This window comes from Grammomys surdaster, unplaced genomic scaffold (assembly GCF_004785775.1).
Source record: "Grammomys surdaster isolate TR1022 unplaced genomic scaffold, NIH_TR_1.0 126391, whole genome shotgun sequence".
NCBI lineage: Eukaryota > Metazoa > Chordata > Mammalia > Rodentia > Muridae > Grammomys > Grammomys surdaster.
In genome coordinates this window covers 15,756,157-15,770,018 of record NW_021621185.1, presented here as the reverse complement: position 1 = coordinate 15,770,018, position 13,862 = coordinate 15,756,157, and the positions used below count along the sequence as shown (strand labels likewise).

The following is a 13,862-nucleotide window of genomic DNA, read 5'->3' as shown; positions in this document are numbered from 1 at the left end:
GTAAGACCCTAATCAAGAAACCAAAACTGAATAGATGTTATAGTATACCTATTGGCTATTCACACCAACTCAACCACTTTCCCCGTGGTTGCAGAGACTCTCTTTGTAAACCTTGCTCCTGAAGACCTCCAGCTGCTAGGCTTTACCTATAGACTACTCTGGATGCTGGTCCTGACCCCTGGAGCCAGGCCCAGGCCCTGAGCTCCAAGGGCTAGATCTTGTCCCTGAGGAGCTTCAGGGCCAATCTTCCCCCCAGAACTCCCACTCCCATCCCCCTTCCTCTGACTTCCATAATGGCTGTAAAGGCTGTTTCAAGCCCCTGGGGTGTGTGAGTGGCCAGGCACCACCCTACAGAAAACAAAACAAAGCAACCCAAAAGAGAACAAAAAACACCAATCCCTGAGCTTTGTCCCATGATCAGACCACAAAATCCCTTCAAACCTAGGCCACTCTGGAAAGCTCCATCCCACATCCTCCAGGAAACCCTATATAAACTGTCTTCTGCCCAGTTCTCTGCTGCTGCTTACCTGAGCAGAGGCAGCCATGCTACTGGGCTTTCTACTCTTAGTGTCTTGTATGAGGTTTGTTGTGTGATATGATTTGTGGTATTCTTTGAATCCTTACTGCCAAGAAACCTTTCTCTTCAAAGTTATAACACTTACTTTGGGGGGAGGGACCAACCCCCCCAGGTCCCCCCCCCTTGCAGAAGAAAAGCAGTAACACTTCTGTTGGGAAGTCTTTTCCCTTAGAGCTGTAACACTTCCAATAGCCCCATCAACATCTGTTGACATAAATCATAGGCTTTACAGGCTAGGGCCCTCGTGTGAGGGAAGACATGTAGCTGAGTTTGTGTGGCCTCACTCTTATACTTTCTAAGTCTATCCATTATTCTATGAATCTTTTTAAAGATTTCTTTTATGAATATGAGTACATTGCAGCTGTCAGACACACCAGAAGAGGGCATCAGATCCCATTACAGATGGTTGTGAGCCACCATATGTTTGCTGGGAATTGAACTCAGGACCTCTGGAAGAAGAGGCTCTTAACCGCTGAGCCATCTCTCCAGCCGTTTTTGTTTTTATTTAGAGATGAATACTCCAGCTTGTATATGTACCACCTTTTCACTATCCATTCATCTGTCAACTGACATTTAGGTTGGTTTAATTTTATTTAAATGATTCAAATATAATTTAAAGATTTTGCAGGTCAAGGGAAATGAAAACTCTTCTCAAAATAAGTGAGATTCAGCTAAGCTATTATTCATACAGTAAGTTATCAAAGGACACTAAGTATTATTACGAAGATGAACCTTAGTTTATGAGTTAAAAAAGTAGAAAAATTAAAAATTTCATAGCTAAAAACAAGGAAAAAAAAAACCCAGAAGAACCAAGAAGAAGACCATAAAGCAGTGAACAAATCTACAAAAGGGACAAATCATTACTTTCGGGAATGGGAGTGGTCAGATTTTTATACTTCCTATGGGGACAATACAAGGCTATTGTTTCAGATTTACTTCAATAAATCCAGCAGTTTAGACAGTTTCACCAGATATTAAAGCTTTCTCAATGAGAAACAACAGTACTTGTTGGACAAGTGAGTGCGAGCTAGGGCGGGGAGCTGTGTGGGTGGTTTTGGGCATTATAGGTATTCTGGTTTTTTTGAGGAGAAAATCACCACAAATTTAATATTGACCTTTCCAGCAATGGGGAGGTTGGTTTTGGATATCTTCTGGAAGGCCTTCCATGGACAGAACAGGCCTGCAGGAAATGGCCAACAGCCGAGCTGCGGCACGTGGCTTAGGAAGCGGCACCAATGAAGCACAGCCGCCGACTGCTCCGCAGAATACCCATGGCTTCAGAAGCTGACTGCGGACTCCCAGGCTGAACAAGGTGGGGAAGCTGTGCGCCTGCGCAGTTCAGCCAACGCGCTCTCCAGCGACTGTTGCCGGAAGTCCGACCTTTCGCTCGCGCTGCTATTCTTTTCCGGGTCACGCGGATCTTCCGGGTATCTCTGACAGAGTTGTCTACGCCGCCTTTTCGGCGACTTTTTAGTCTTCCGTCCCCCTCCCCCTTTTTCCCCCTTTCTTTTTTGTTGTCGCCACCCCCAACCTTCCACGCGCGCGCGGGCCTGGCCTTAGGCTCCCGACTCTCCGCCGCCCTGCCGGTCCTAGGTTGTCCGCCCGAGCTGGGCCGCGCCGTGCCTCGCTCCTCCTACCTCTGCCTGCCCGGGCCGCAGCTCGGGCCTAGGAGCGTGTTGGCGGGCAGTGCCGCAGGGCCCTGCTCGGCCCTTCGGCGTGGACGCCGGTAAGTTCAGGGGCTTCGGTGGGGATGCACGTGTGCAGGCCCTGGTCCCTGGCCGGGCGCGTGAAACTTATGAAACTGGCGTTGTGCTTTGCGCGGGAGAGCCTAGCGCTATCCAGGAGCTCCCCAGATTAGGGGCGTTCCCAGGCCGCTGGACTTTGTGAAGACTGTGGGCGCCGCTGGCTTCTTTTTGATTCTGTCTTCTCGCTAGTTCTCATGTCGCCTCCCAGCCTATCCTCACTCCCTAGACCGAAAGAGTAAGACTGTCTTGATACTCCCTCCCCAAAAGGCAGTGGGGACCTAAGGTAAATGTCTAAATTAACTCTTGTGAAAGGCAGTTGTCTTTAAGACAGCTAAACAGCATGGAGTCATATCAGTAAAAACACAGATTGGGACTGGCTGATGGTCGAATACACTTCTAGTCAGATTTGGGGTTCGGTTCTCCATCTTTTATCTGGTTAAGAACATAAGGGGTATATATTTCCTGGTAGCTGTGATTTAAGTTCCTTTTCTTGTTTGGCCCCTTTGAGCGTTGTTTAAAATAATTAGTTGGTTGGTAAAAGAAAAGAGGAACAAATCGTGCAGGTCCAACAGAGTTGGAAACTTAACATGTTTAGTGTGTGGGTTTTGTAAGCTTAGACTGTAGGTTTGTGTACAGATATACTACCGTCATAGTGTATAGTTTAGTACTACAGGGCTTTGTTGTGTTAACAACTATTAACACTATTAATAGTTGTACTTATTAGTAACCTGTAATAGAAACATTGGTTGGTGTGAATAGCCCCAATTGTGTGTGATCGAGATAGAAGACAAGTCAAACGTAGTCATTTGAGAAATGTCCATTTGAGAGCCATGTTGCTAGGTTTTTCTCTTAACTCTTGGATGGAATTTAATTTTTAATAAAAAGAATGCCCTATTCAGAGCCTGAAGGTGGTTTTGATAGTGCGTTCTGAGCAGGATTTAGGAGTTTGCCTTCTGTTGTGGAGAAAAGAACTGATCAAGGACTCTTGGTCAGAGTGGACATGTAACTTGATTTAGCCATGCAGTTCTTGTTTATAGTAGGTAACTGCTACTTTCTAAGGAATCTTGATGAAGTGCCAGTTATGTAAACTTGAGTAGTCTATAACTTGCTGGAGAGATCAATTTGACTAGAATTCCAGTTGCAGATTAAGAGACCAAATACTGCTATCGATAGAAATACTCTGTTACTGTCTTGTCTCCTGTCTGTTCATTTACACATAAACCTGTTTTAATCTTGCATTGATTTAAGCATATTAGACAAAGCAGTCTTTAAGGTTCTTTTCTCAAGGCTAGAAGTAGTACAATGGTTTTTAAAACCAGTACACATTTTTGCCTATTTCTGGATGTTACTATAAAATTTATCCTACAGAAAATGTGAAATAATTTACAGGTAGTCTCTAGTGGGGGAAGCTTTATTAAGACCATAAAGAAAATGGTTAAAATTTTATGAAGTTTTGGTATAGTGATAGTTTCACTTGATCTTATTTCATTAAACTGTATTTTATAAACATCATTTGTGTTTTCTTTTGCTATTCAGAGTCTCTCTATATAGCCTTGGCTAGCCTAGAACTTACCTTTTTTTTTTTTTTTTTTTTGGACCAGGCAGGCCTTGAGCTCACAGAGATCTGCTTACCTCTGTCTTTTAAGCGATGCAATCAAAGGTGTATGTGCCACCACACCTGGCTCCCTTGTGTTTTTGCAGTAGACCATTGTTTCAATATCATTACAATCATTATTGAAGCATATTAGAAAACAGTTTTGAAATTTCTGGGTGTTGATTTACTTTCTTATCTCTAGAGGATCTTGCAGGCTATGAGGGGAGAATTGAGAGTTGGGTGGGGGTGTTAAGCCTAGAATGCTGTTGATTAAATTTCTTAGAAATGCTTCTATTTTGACTGTCAGGTAAGTTTGATTTAAATCCTGAGAGAACCTGACCAGTATTTTAGAATTCCAGAAGAATGAATGTTTCTCAGAGTCAGGCTGATCTCTCTGAGTTCAAGGCCAACCTGGTCTACATAGAGTTCCAAGACAGCAAGGCTATACAGTGAGACCCTTTCTCAATAAAATAATAAATAGAAATTAATACTTATTTTGCATTTGAATATACTGAATTAGATATGTACCCTAGAATTTTCGACTGAAAATTTTAAGCTGAGAATCATCTGGTTTTAATGTTGCAGAGTAGTTTTGGAGACCATATCATCTTTTGACTTCTATTTAGTTTGTATTTGATCATGTAATGGGACAGAAATAAAAGTGAGAGATTATTACCATTTCTGTATCTTTAAGTCTGAATTCAGACATAGAGGACTTGTTTGGGTCCAGAAAAAAAAACAACAACAACAACAACCCAGCATTGTTTATTGGAACTGGAGTCACCATGTTGGTACTGAGTTGGTACCTGGGTCCTCTGTAAGAGCCATTAGTGCTCTTGACCCTGGAACACTCCAGTTCCCTTGTTTGGTTTTAGAGATAGGTTTTCATTCCTTTGAAACTCAGACTGTACTTACACTTCACATCCATCTGTCTCAGCCTCCTGAGTTCTGGAATTTCAAGAATGTACCACTGTTGCTAGCTGTGAGATAGAAGAACTTTCTTGTTTTATTTTTTGAGAGTCTTTAGGCCTAGGCTGGATGTGAACTTGTGGTTTCCCAGCTAGTCTCAAACTGCTGATAATCTTCCCTTAGCTTTCCAAGCACTGGGATTTCAGGTTGTGTGCCTCCCTGTGCATGACTTGAAATAGAACTTCTCAGTTCTAGTTTTTCTAAGTATAGATGCTTCTTTTACTTAGGTCCATAGTTTCTGTATTCCAAAAAAATGAGATGTCAAGCAAAATTCATTATAGCTAACCTTACTTTATGACATTTTTTCATAAACCCCATGAAAAAGATTGTTTCTGAGTGAGAAGTTAGTTCAGGGAAGCAGAGTAAAGGGAACCAAATCTTAACCACCCCTTCCCTCTGAGCAGAGTACAGGTCAGCAGTTACTGATAAAAAATAACAACCAAAAAAACCCCTCTATAGCAGGAAGTATAGACTTGGTGGAGGAATGTCACAGATTTATTTCCTATGGGAAGTACTTTGTCTCTGGTACAAAGTAGAGTTAGGCATTTGGAATGAGATCTAATAATGGTGATAAGTTGCCTATCTATAACCTATAATGAACCTTGGATTGATAAATCTATCAACCTAGGAAATTTTAATCCCACAGAATTGAAAAACCAAGGAACAAAATTTATATGCGTGAGTTTTAGTTTCTTTTCCAACTCGCTCCCTTTCTAACTCTTAGAATTTTTCAAGTCCTCTTAGTTTTTCTCTAATTCATCTAACTGTCTAGGTATTATTTTCCTTTTATTAAAGCTTTTGTAGTTTATTATTTTATTTGCTTACCAGAAAAGAAAATCTAGTAGTTTTTAGAGTCCGAGTCATCCTTTACACATATAATACATACACATGAAACTTGCTGTATTATTATATAAATTCATAGCAAATATATGCAAATACAACAAATGTGGTAGATTTATTTTTAGCTTTTTTCTTTTTTCCCCCATTTATTTATTTATTTATTTATTGACTGGTTTTCTCTGTGTAGCTCTGGCTTTCCTGGAATTCTCTTTGTAGACCAGGCTGGCCTTGAACTCAGAGGTCTTCCTGCCTCTGCCTCCTGAGTGCTGGAATTATTGGCGTGCATCACCACATCCAGCTATTTTTAGCTTTTTTGAGGATTCTCCACGTTGATTTCCAGAATGTGTGGACCAGTTTGTAATCCCACAGTGAGTGAGTGAGAATTTGTGTCTTGTGGCTTCCACTGTTGCTTTTAGAAAGTCCAGAGACATTTTGATCCCCAACTTCTTTTTTTTTTCTTAAAGATTTATTTATTTATTTATTTATTTTGTGTGAGTACACTGTTGCTGTCTTCAGACACACCAGAAGAGGGCATCAGATCTCATTACAGATGGTTATGAGTTACCATGTGGTTGCTGGGAATTGAACTCAGGACCTCTGGAAGAGCAGTCAGGGCTCTTAACTGCTGAGCCATCTCTCCAGCCCAGTTGAGAGTTTTCTAATTGCCTACTTTAAGAAGGTAGCCAGGGAGTATTATTTTTTACTTTATTTGTTTTTTTGTATGCTACCTTACCTACCCCTTTGAAGACTACAGTTTTGCTGGATTAGTCGTTGAAAAAATTTTAAAAAGGAGCATCTTACTAGGTTAGTGAGGTGCTCTGATTGTCCTCTGTAGTTTTTCTTCTTCTGTGGAACAACACTATTTTATTGTGTCTTTTATGTATAGACATTGAGAAGAATCCTAGAATTTTATGAATTGGTAGGTGACATACATCCCTCATTTCTTCAGATACATAAGTACCATATCCTTGTCAGCTTATCCCATGATATCTTGTACCTTTTTATGAGTTAGGTTGTGAATAAATGTAACAATCTGAGCAATTTAATTAAATTTCTTGAATGATTTGTTGTTAGGATAGTGGCAATAAAAGATTTGTTGCTATTAAGATAAACTTTTCTTTTTTTTTTTTTTTTTTGGTTTTTTGAGACAGGGTTTCTCTGTATAGCCCTGGCTGTCCGGGAACTCACTCTGTAGACTAGGCTGGCCTCGAACTCAGAAACCTGCCTGCCTCTGCCTCCCAAGTGCTGGGATTAAAGGTGTGCGCCACCACTGCCCGGTTATTAAGATAAACTTAATAGAGTATATTTATCAGGAAATTTGAAACCTGCATAATATTAAAAGTGTTTAAATGTAGTTTAGATTTTAAATTAACTATCAGTGATTTGTTAACTATAGTAGAACTTAAAGCCTATTTAAACTATCAGAAATAACTTTGCAAATGAAATGACTAACTTGATAGCTGATTGTTTTAAGTAGATGATACTTATCAAAGAGTTCTGCATGTTTAAACTATAATAATATAGTATTATCTTTTTAAATTATAGGTAGAAGAATACATGTTTACCTTTAGTGAACAAGAGCATGTTCCCAAACTCAATTTTGGGTCGTCCACCCTTCACTCCAACCCACCAACAGCATAACAGCTTCTTTGCTTTCTCACCAACTCTTTATTCACACCAGCAACTTATAGATGCACAATTCAACTTTCAAAATGTAGAGTAAGTATGCTGTTATGTTGAACTATGTCATCAAGTTGTTTTCTCATGATAAAAGGTTTTTGTGTTCAGTATTTGAAAATAAAGAAAATAGTATTAAATCTTGAGGTTTTTGTGGTTCGTTTTGTTTTGTTTTTTGACTAGTATTTAGTTTGTGTGGAATTTTTGGTTTTAAGGAAAAATATTCATGTTACTATTGTTCTTTGCTTTTGGTAGCTTGTCTAGAGCTGTGTCCTTACAGCCCCTGACATATGGAACTGTCAGTCCAATACAGACCTCAACATCCCCTTTATTTCGAGGAAGGAAGTAAGTATTTCTCCAGTGTTTTAGAAGAAATATTATAGTTCTAAGAACTATGTAACAGTTGTATAGAATTACATGGACAGTGTCGCCTATTCATTTCTTTATACAGAAGCTGAAGGGTGCAAACATAGGTGGTATAGCTGGAATTTAACATCTAGCTTTCTGCTTCTAGAACCAAGGCTTTAACATTACACATTTTCTGGATTGTCATTGGAAAAGTTATATACTGATTCTAAGAATATTGACTTCATTAGTTTTATTTGTGTATTTTTTGAAATTGCCTTAGTAGCCATGAGTAAAGATAAGTTCCATTAGTTAGAGATATTTTTTAAAATTAAAATTTGTATTTTAATTTGAAGATACTCAGTGTGTATGATGTAATTACTTTCAGTATTAAAAATAACAAATGAATATTTATGTGTCTAGCCCTGTATACTTTTACTTATGAGCAGGAGTTCCAGTTATTTTTGTGAGTCTGCAAAGATAGAAGAGTTGGAAGAATCCCAGAGGAGCAGTGTAATAATAAAACCTTTAGATGGTGTTGGCCTAAAGGATTTTAGAGTTAGAAAGGAATTAGACCATTTTCTGTGACACAGATATTTTATGTGAACAGCTTAGTAAATATCATTTTCCTTGTCGGCTCACTTACCTCCCTCCTTTCTGGAAAAGCTTGGCAGGCTTTCTGCTCTGACTTAATTTTTTTTTTTTTTTTAAATTTCGAACTTTGTAAAATATGTAAAGATGGTATAATGGACTTCTGTGTGCTCTTTTACTAGATTCATTGATTGCACACCTCAGTTGTTTGTTTTGTCTCTTCCCACTCTCACAGTTCCCCTGAATTACAGGAAAGAAAATTGTTGACATTACTTTGTGCTAAAACATATCAGCCTTTTCCTTATAAAAATACATGTAACCTATGTAACCAGAATACTTTAATCATGCCCAAGACATTTATATTCACACACATTATCTGAAATGCAGCTTTTTCAAGTGTTTCCTGTTGTCTTATACCCGTTATAGCCTTTATAAAAATGTCCATTCCCCGCCCTCCACCCACCGATGAGCCACAACATAGGTCTGTTCAAAGGCCCTTAAAAAAATATGTGTGTGTATATCACTATATATTACTCAATTTAACCTTTTGTTAGTTGTCTTTAATTCTTGTGATTGTATAATGCATAAGTAGCCATTTTTCTATAGTGTATTCAATATGGTGACTCATTTTGGTAGTTCAAATGCATATCATTAGTTATCTTTATTTTTGTCAGGCATTGGACATTTCTTGTGCTGAAAGTAAATAGTAAAAGTCCACTAGGGAGTTTAACAATGCTGCTTTTTCCAAAGAGTCACAATGTTGTTATAATCTGTTTCCCTGTTATATGCTTCTGTTGTCAGGAAGTTGTCACTTTAGTCACTAAGGTATATTTGCTTGTTTTCAGGAGAATAAGCGATGAGAAAGCCTTCCCTCTTGATGGTAAACGGCAGCGTTTCCATTCACCCCACCAAGAGCCAACTATAATCAACCCACTAGTGCCTTTATCAGGTGACCGAAGATATTCCATGCCACCGTTGTTTCACACACACTATGTACCAGATATAGTCAGATGTGTTCCACCTCTCCGAGAAATTCCACTGTTAGAACCTAGAGAAATCACACTGCCTGAGGCCAAAGATAAGGTAATTTTAATACAGTTGTTCCTTTTGCCTTTTGAAGTTTCATATAAAGAATGTATTAAAAGGATCAGGAATACCTAATTTTCTACTTTTATTTTTTTCTAAATGTCACTGATTTTTTTTTTTTTTTCTGTTTTAAGTATACGTTTCAGGATCAGATTTTTCCTAACTTACAAAATTTGGGATTAGAACCTAAAACATTTGATTTCTTAGTTGTTAGAGAATTCTTTTACAAACTGTTATTTTTTAAATGAATGAATGAATGAATTGGTGGTGGTGGGTTTTTTCAGACAAGGTCTCTTTGTAGCTCTGGTGGTCCTAGAATTTACTTTGTAGACCAGACTGGTCTAGCTAGAAGTCACAAAGATCTGCCTGTGTGTGTGTCTAAGTGCTCAGATGAAGAGTGTGTACGAGTGCACCCAGTGCAGTGTGCTCTTAGAAAGCATGGCCGTCCATATGGCACTTGTAATCAAATGTTAAAAAGCATTGGTTTTTTTGGATATTTTCTGGAGAAGTATACATTTCAATGGTGTGATCAAGAAAGATTTATCAAAAAGATCAGTAAAGGTTACTTTGGTTAAATGGAAGCATTTGCACCTCCTTGGAAAATGATATTAACATTGGGAACAAAGAGTTATTTAATATCTCAAGTAGAAGAATGTTGTTTTCGTCAGCTATATTTAGTGAAAGTGAGGCTCTTGTAGGTAATTGGGAAAGGTGCATAATGTCTGTCATCCTCTTGTTCTCTGAGTGCTACGGTAAAATTCCTTTCCCTGTCTCCCTTACTCCTTTCCTTTACAGACTCTTGCCGTGTCTTCAAGCTGGCCTTAGATTGAAATTCACCCTTTTCAAATGTACAAATCAGTAGGTTTTACTAAGTTCATACATAAAGTTGTGTAGTTACCTATTTCCAAACCATATTCACTACTCCATGAAAACTTGTACCTCAGCAGTGTTCACTTTCCTTCCCACTTCCTGTAAATTTAATCATGTGCTCTATGGCCATTTGTGCCTAGTTTTTTTCATTTCACATAATGGTTTTAGGGTTTATCCATGTGTATTTGTTTTCTTTTTTTTTTTTCTTTTTGAGACTACTTGCCATGTAGTTTAGGCTGGTCTTGAACACACTAGCCTCATGCCTCAGCTTCACTGAGTGTTGGAACTGCATTTTTGAGCTGTATAATATTTTATTGTGTAGCTATATACTATATTTTGCTAATGTATCCCTCAGGTGATGACTTTTAGATTTTTTACTTTGGCTGTTAATAATGGTGCTGTAGATGTCTTGTATTCAGAATTTTGAGTGGATATGTTTTTGTTCTTGATATGTACACGGAGGTAAAATTGTTGGGTAATATGGTAAAATATGTTCAACTTTTTAGGAACTACCTAGGTGTTGTATAAAGTGGATTCTACATGTATACAGATGTTCAACTTTGTTCATGTCCCTGTGACATTTATTTATGCCTGTCTCTCCCCCTATCCCTCTCTGTCTGTCTGTCTCTCAATTCCTTGTATTATTAGAGATGGAATCCAGGGCTTTCAACATGCTAAGCAAACACTGAATTACTGTCAAGTTTATCCTTAACTTGCCTCTATTGGAGCCTTATGGTATAACAGTGGTTTCAGTTTCAATTCCTTAATGTCTGGTAATACTGAGTCTCTTATTTTTTACTTGGTGGACATTTGTGTGTTCCTTGGAGAAGTGTCCATTCAGATTCTTTGTCTAGATTTTAGTAGGTTGTCGTTTTATTGATGAATTGTTAGAGTTATTTTTATATATTCTAAGTAGTTGCACTTAGGTAGGTGATTTGCAAATGTTTTGTCTTCCTGTGATTGTATTTTTAGATTTATTGTGATGCCTTCTGAAACACAAAAATTTTCATTTTTTTTGGTAGTTCAGTTCATTAGTTTTTCTTTGGTTGCCTATCCTATTAGTGTTGAATCTCAGAAACCATCTTTCAGTACAGGAAAATTGGTGCCTGTTTGTTATAAGATCAGTCTATCATCTTTCCATCGGTCCCGTCCGCCCACCCACCCACCCACCCACCCATCTACCTACCTACCTATACGACAGTGTCTCATTATGTAGCTCTAGCTAGCCTGAAATTTGATATATAGACCAGGCTGTCCTTCTCCTGAGTGCTAGAATGTGCTCTAAGAATTTTTACTTTTATTCCTTGTATTTAGGACTTTGATCCGTTCGTAATTAATTTATATATATGGTAGGAAGTAGACTCCAACTGTATTTTCCCATGGTTGGTTTATTTGTCCCGGGATTATTTACTAAAAAGACTTTATCCCTTCTATGCCAACATTTTCCTTATGGTGAAGTAGGCAAAATCAGTGAGAAAGATGAGAAAGCAAATTAAAATGAAAACACCACCATGGGACATTGTGGTGCTCTGTTTCCTCATTCCTCCATTCCTTCTTTGCTTTGCTTTCTGAGTTTAACTCCTGATACCATGCTATGTTAAAGGCAAATGTAGTGAATTTTCTGAATATATATAGTTACTATGTATGGGTTTTAAATGTATGCATGCTAGTAGGACATTTAAAATGGGTTTATTATGTATAGATATTGGAATACATTTTGTATATATTTATGTTTGTAGTAGGCTAGTAGAGCAAACCAGAGAACTTACTTTTACATACAGCCTAGGCATATATTGAATCTTTGTAGATTTAATAAAGTATAATTCATATTAGTTGGTAATAAATCATATGGTATGATGTGATTCTATATCTTTTTGGCATAAAGAAAATATTTGTCATATAGAAAAATTTCTCACAAATGTACTATCATTGAAATGAAGTCATTTCCTTCAGAAAAGTAAAGATAGATTTTGTAGTTGAACCTATTTCCTTGAGTGGTACCTTTATCACTGCTGTGTTGTGAGAACAAGAAGGAAAGCAGTTCTCTTTGTTTTTATAGGTGACTAGATTGGAGCTAGGATCTACTGTGTAGCTCAGCTGGCTTTGAACTCAGGATCTTCTTGGTCCCACTTTCTGAAAACACAGATTACAGGTGTGTGTGTGTGCTACCATGCCTAGCTTAAATGCTCACTTTTCAAGAAAACTGCTGTTAACCAATGTCACTGCTCTTTCAATATTTACTCATGTTATATTTATTCTTTCAACATCCTAGTGGCATGTGGCTATGGTCCTAAATTTTATTAAGTTCAGAAAGTTAAATAGTTTGCTCAAAGTCATATCTATTAAGTGTTAAACCAAGGTTTGACCTGTGTCTTTAGAAATGCAGAGAGGAGGAGCTTAATGTGCTTAAAGTCAAGAATAGGAAGATCCCATTGAGATATGGCTGTAATAGCACATGATCTGCGACAGTAATTACTAAAAATTTTACTGAGTGACTACTGCTGCTAGCAATGTGATCACCAGTTACATGTTACTCCTGTAAAGTGTATAGTGAACACAGTATTTAATGTGAGTTAATTAGACAGTGAATTGGGCCCTTGAATACATAGTCAAATGGCAATGAAAGGGTTTTTTTTTTTTTTTTTTTGGTTTTTTGAGACAGGAAAGTTTTTGAAAAGATGAAATAACACAACGAGTTTGTATTTTTGGGAGGATTCTTTTTTGCAGAATGCAGTTGTTTTGTTTAGAATGAGGTGGCCTTGGTGGACAGTCATCTTAGGTTGTTAATGTATCTGGATAAGAGATACTGCAGCATTAAGTTGTAACAGATGGTAAGGAAAAATGATATGTGAGATAGTGTATAAGGATTACAGATGGATGGGGCTTTGCTTTGTGGCCCAGGGTGGCCTCAGATCCACAGCCCTCCAGCCTTGGCTTCCTGAGTGCTGCGATTACAGAGAAGCACCATTCTGGCTCCCGTTTATCCACAGTAAGTTTCATTTCAGCGTTGTAGTTTCTTCTGTGTGTTACGCAGCAGATACTCTATACCTACTGTGATGTCTGGGGTCACTTGCTTCTACTTTTAGCAAGCTTTTTTTTTTAAAAAAAAAAAGACCAGATAACAAGTATTCAAGGCATTCAAGCTATTTGGGTTATAGACTTTTTTTCCCTCCACTTAATAAAATGTGAAAATGTTAACTTGTTTGTATATTACAGACTGGAAGCTGTATTTGGCCTGCAGGTCCTAGTTTATCAACCTTTCTTCTAGATGAATAAAATCTAATCTTTACATGACATTAAAACTTTTACCATTTTTACTGAATTTATTACAAACTTAGGTGCCTGTATTTTCTTGTTATAGCGAATAGCAAACCGTGTACATAAAATGTAATCAATACTGTTAGTAAATCTTTCAGCTTTAACCATTCCAATATTATATTAGTATAATATACCAACTGATCATATCCTATGACTAATCATAGACTAATCTTAATTTAGTCAATACTTCTTCCTCTTTTTAGTTTTGGGTCAACTTCTGGTTGTCATGTATTAGTCATGAATATATGTA

General features: G+C 37.8%; 1 protein-coding gene across 4 annotated transcripts in view; it reads left to right on the top strand.

The window, feature by feature from the left end:
- Positions 1 to 1,958: 1,958 nt before the first annotated feature.
- The window catches only part of Tent2 (terminal nucleotidyltransferase 2), a 45,498-nt gene continuing 33,594 nt past the window's right edge, over positions 1,959 to 13,862 (top strand). For 2 of the 4 annotated variants that reach the window (XM_028760082.1, XM_028760083.1), the window contains exons 1-4: positions 2,204 to 2,303; positions 7,271 to 7,444; positions 7,658 to 7,747; positions 9,184 to 9,421. In XM_028760082.1, coding sequence (XP_028615915.1) covers positions 7,308 to 7,444; positions 7,658 to 7,747; positions 9,184 to 9,421 — 465 coding nt within the window. In that variant the 5' untranslated portion in view covers positions 2,204 to 2,303; positions 7,271 to 7,307. Of the gene's footprint in view, positions 2,304 to 2,504; positions 2,606 to 7,270; positions 7,445 to 7,657; positions 7,748 to 9,183; positions 9,422 to 13,862 lie in introns of those variants that run through there. The other 2 variants (XM_028760080.1, XM_028760081.1) reach the window with 2 other exon arrangements.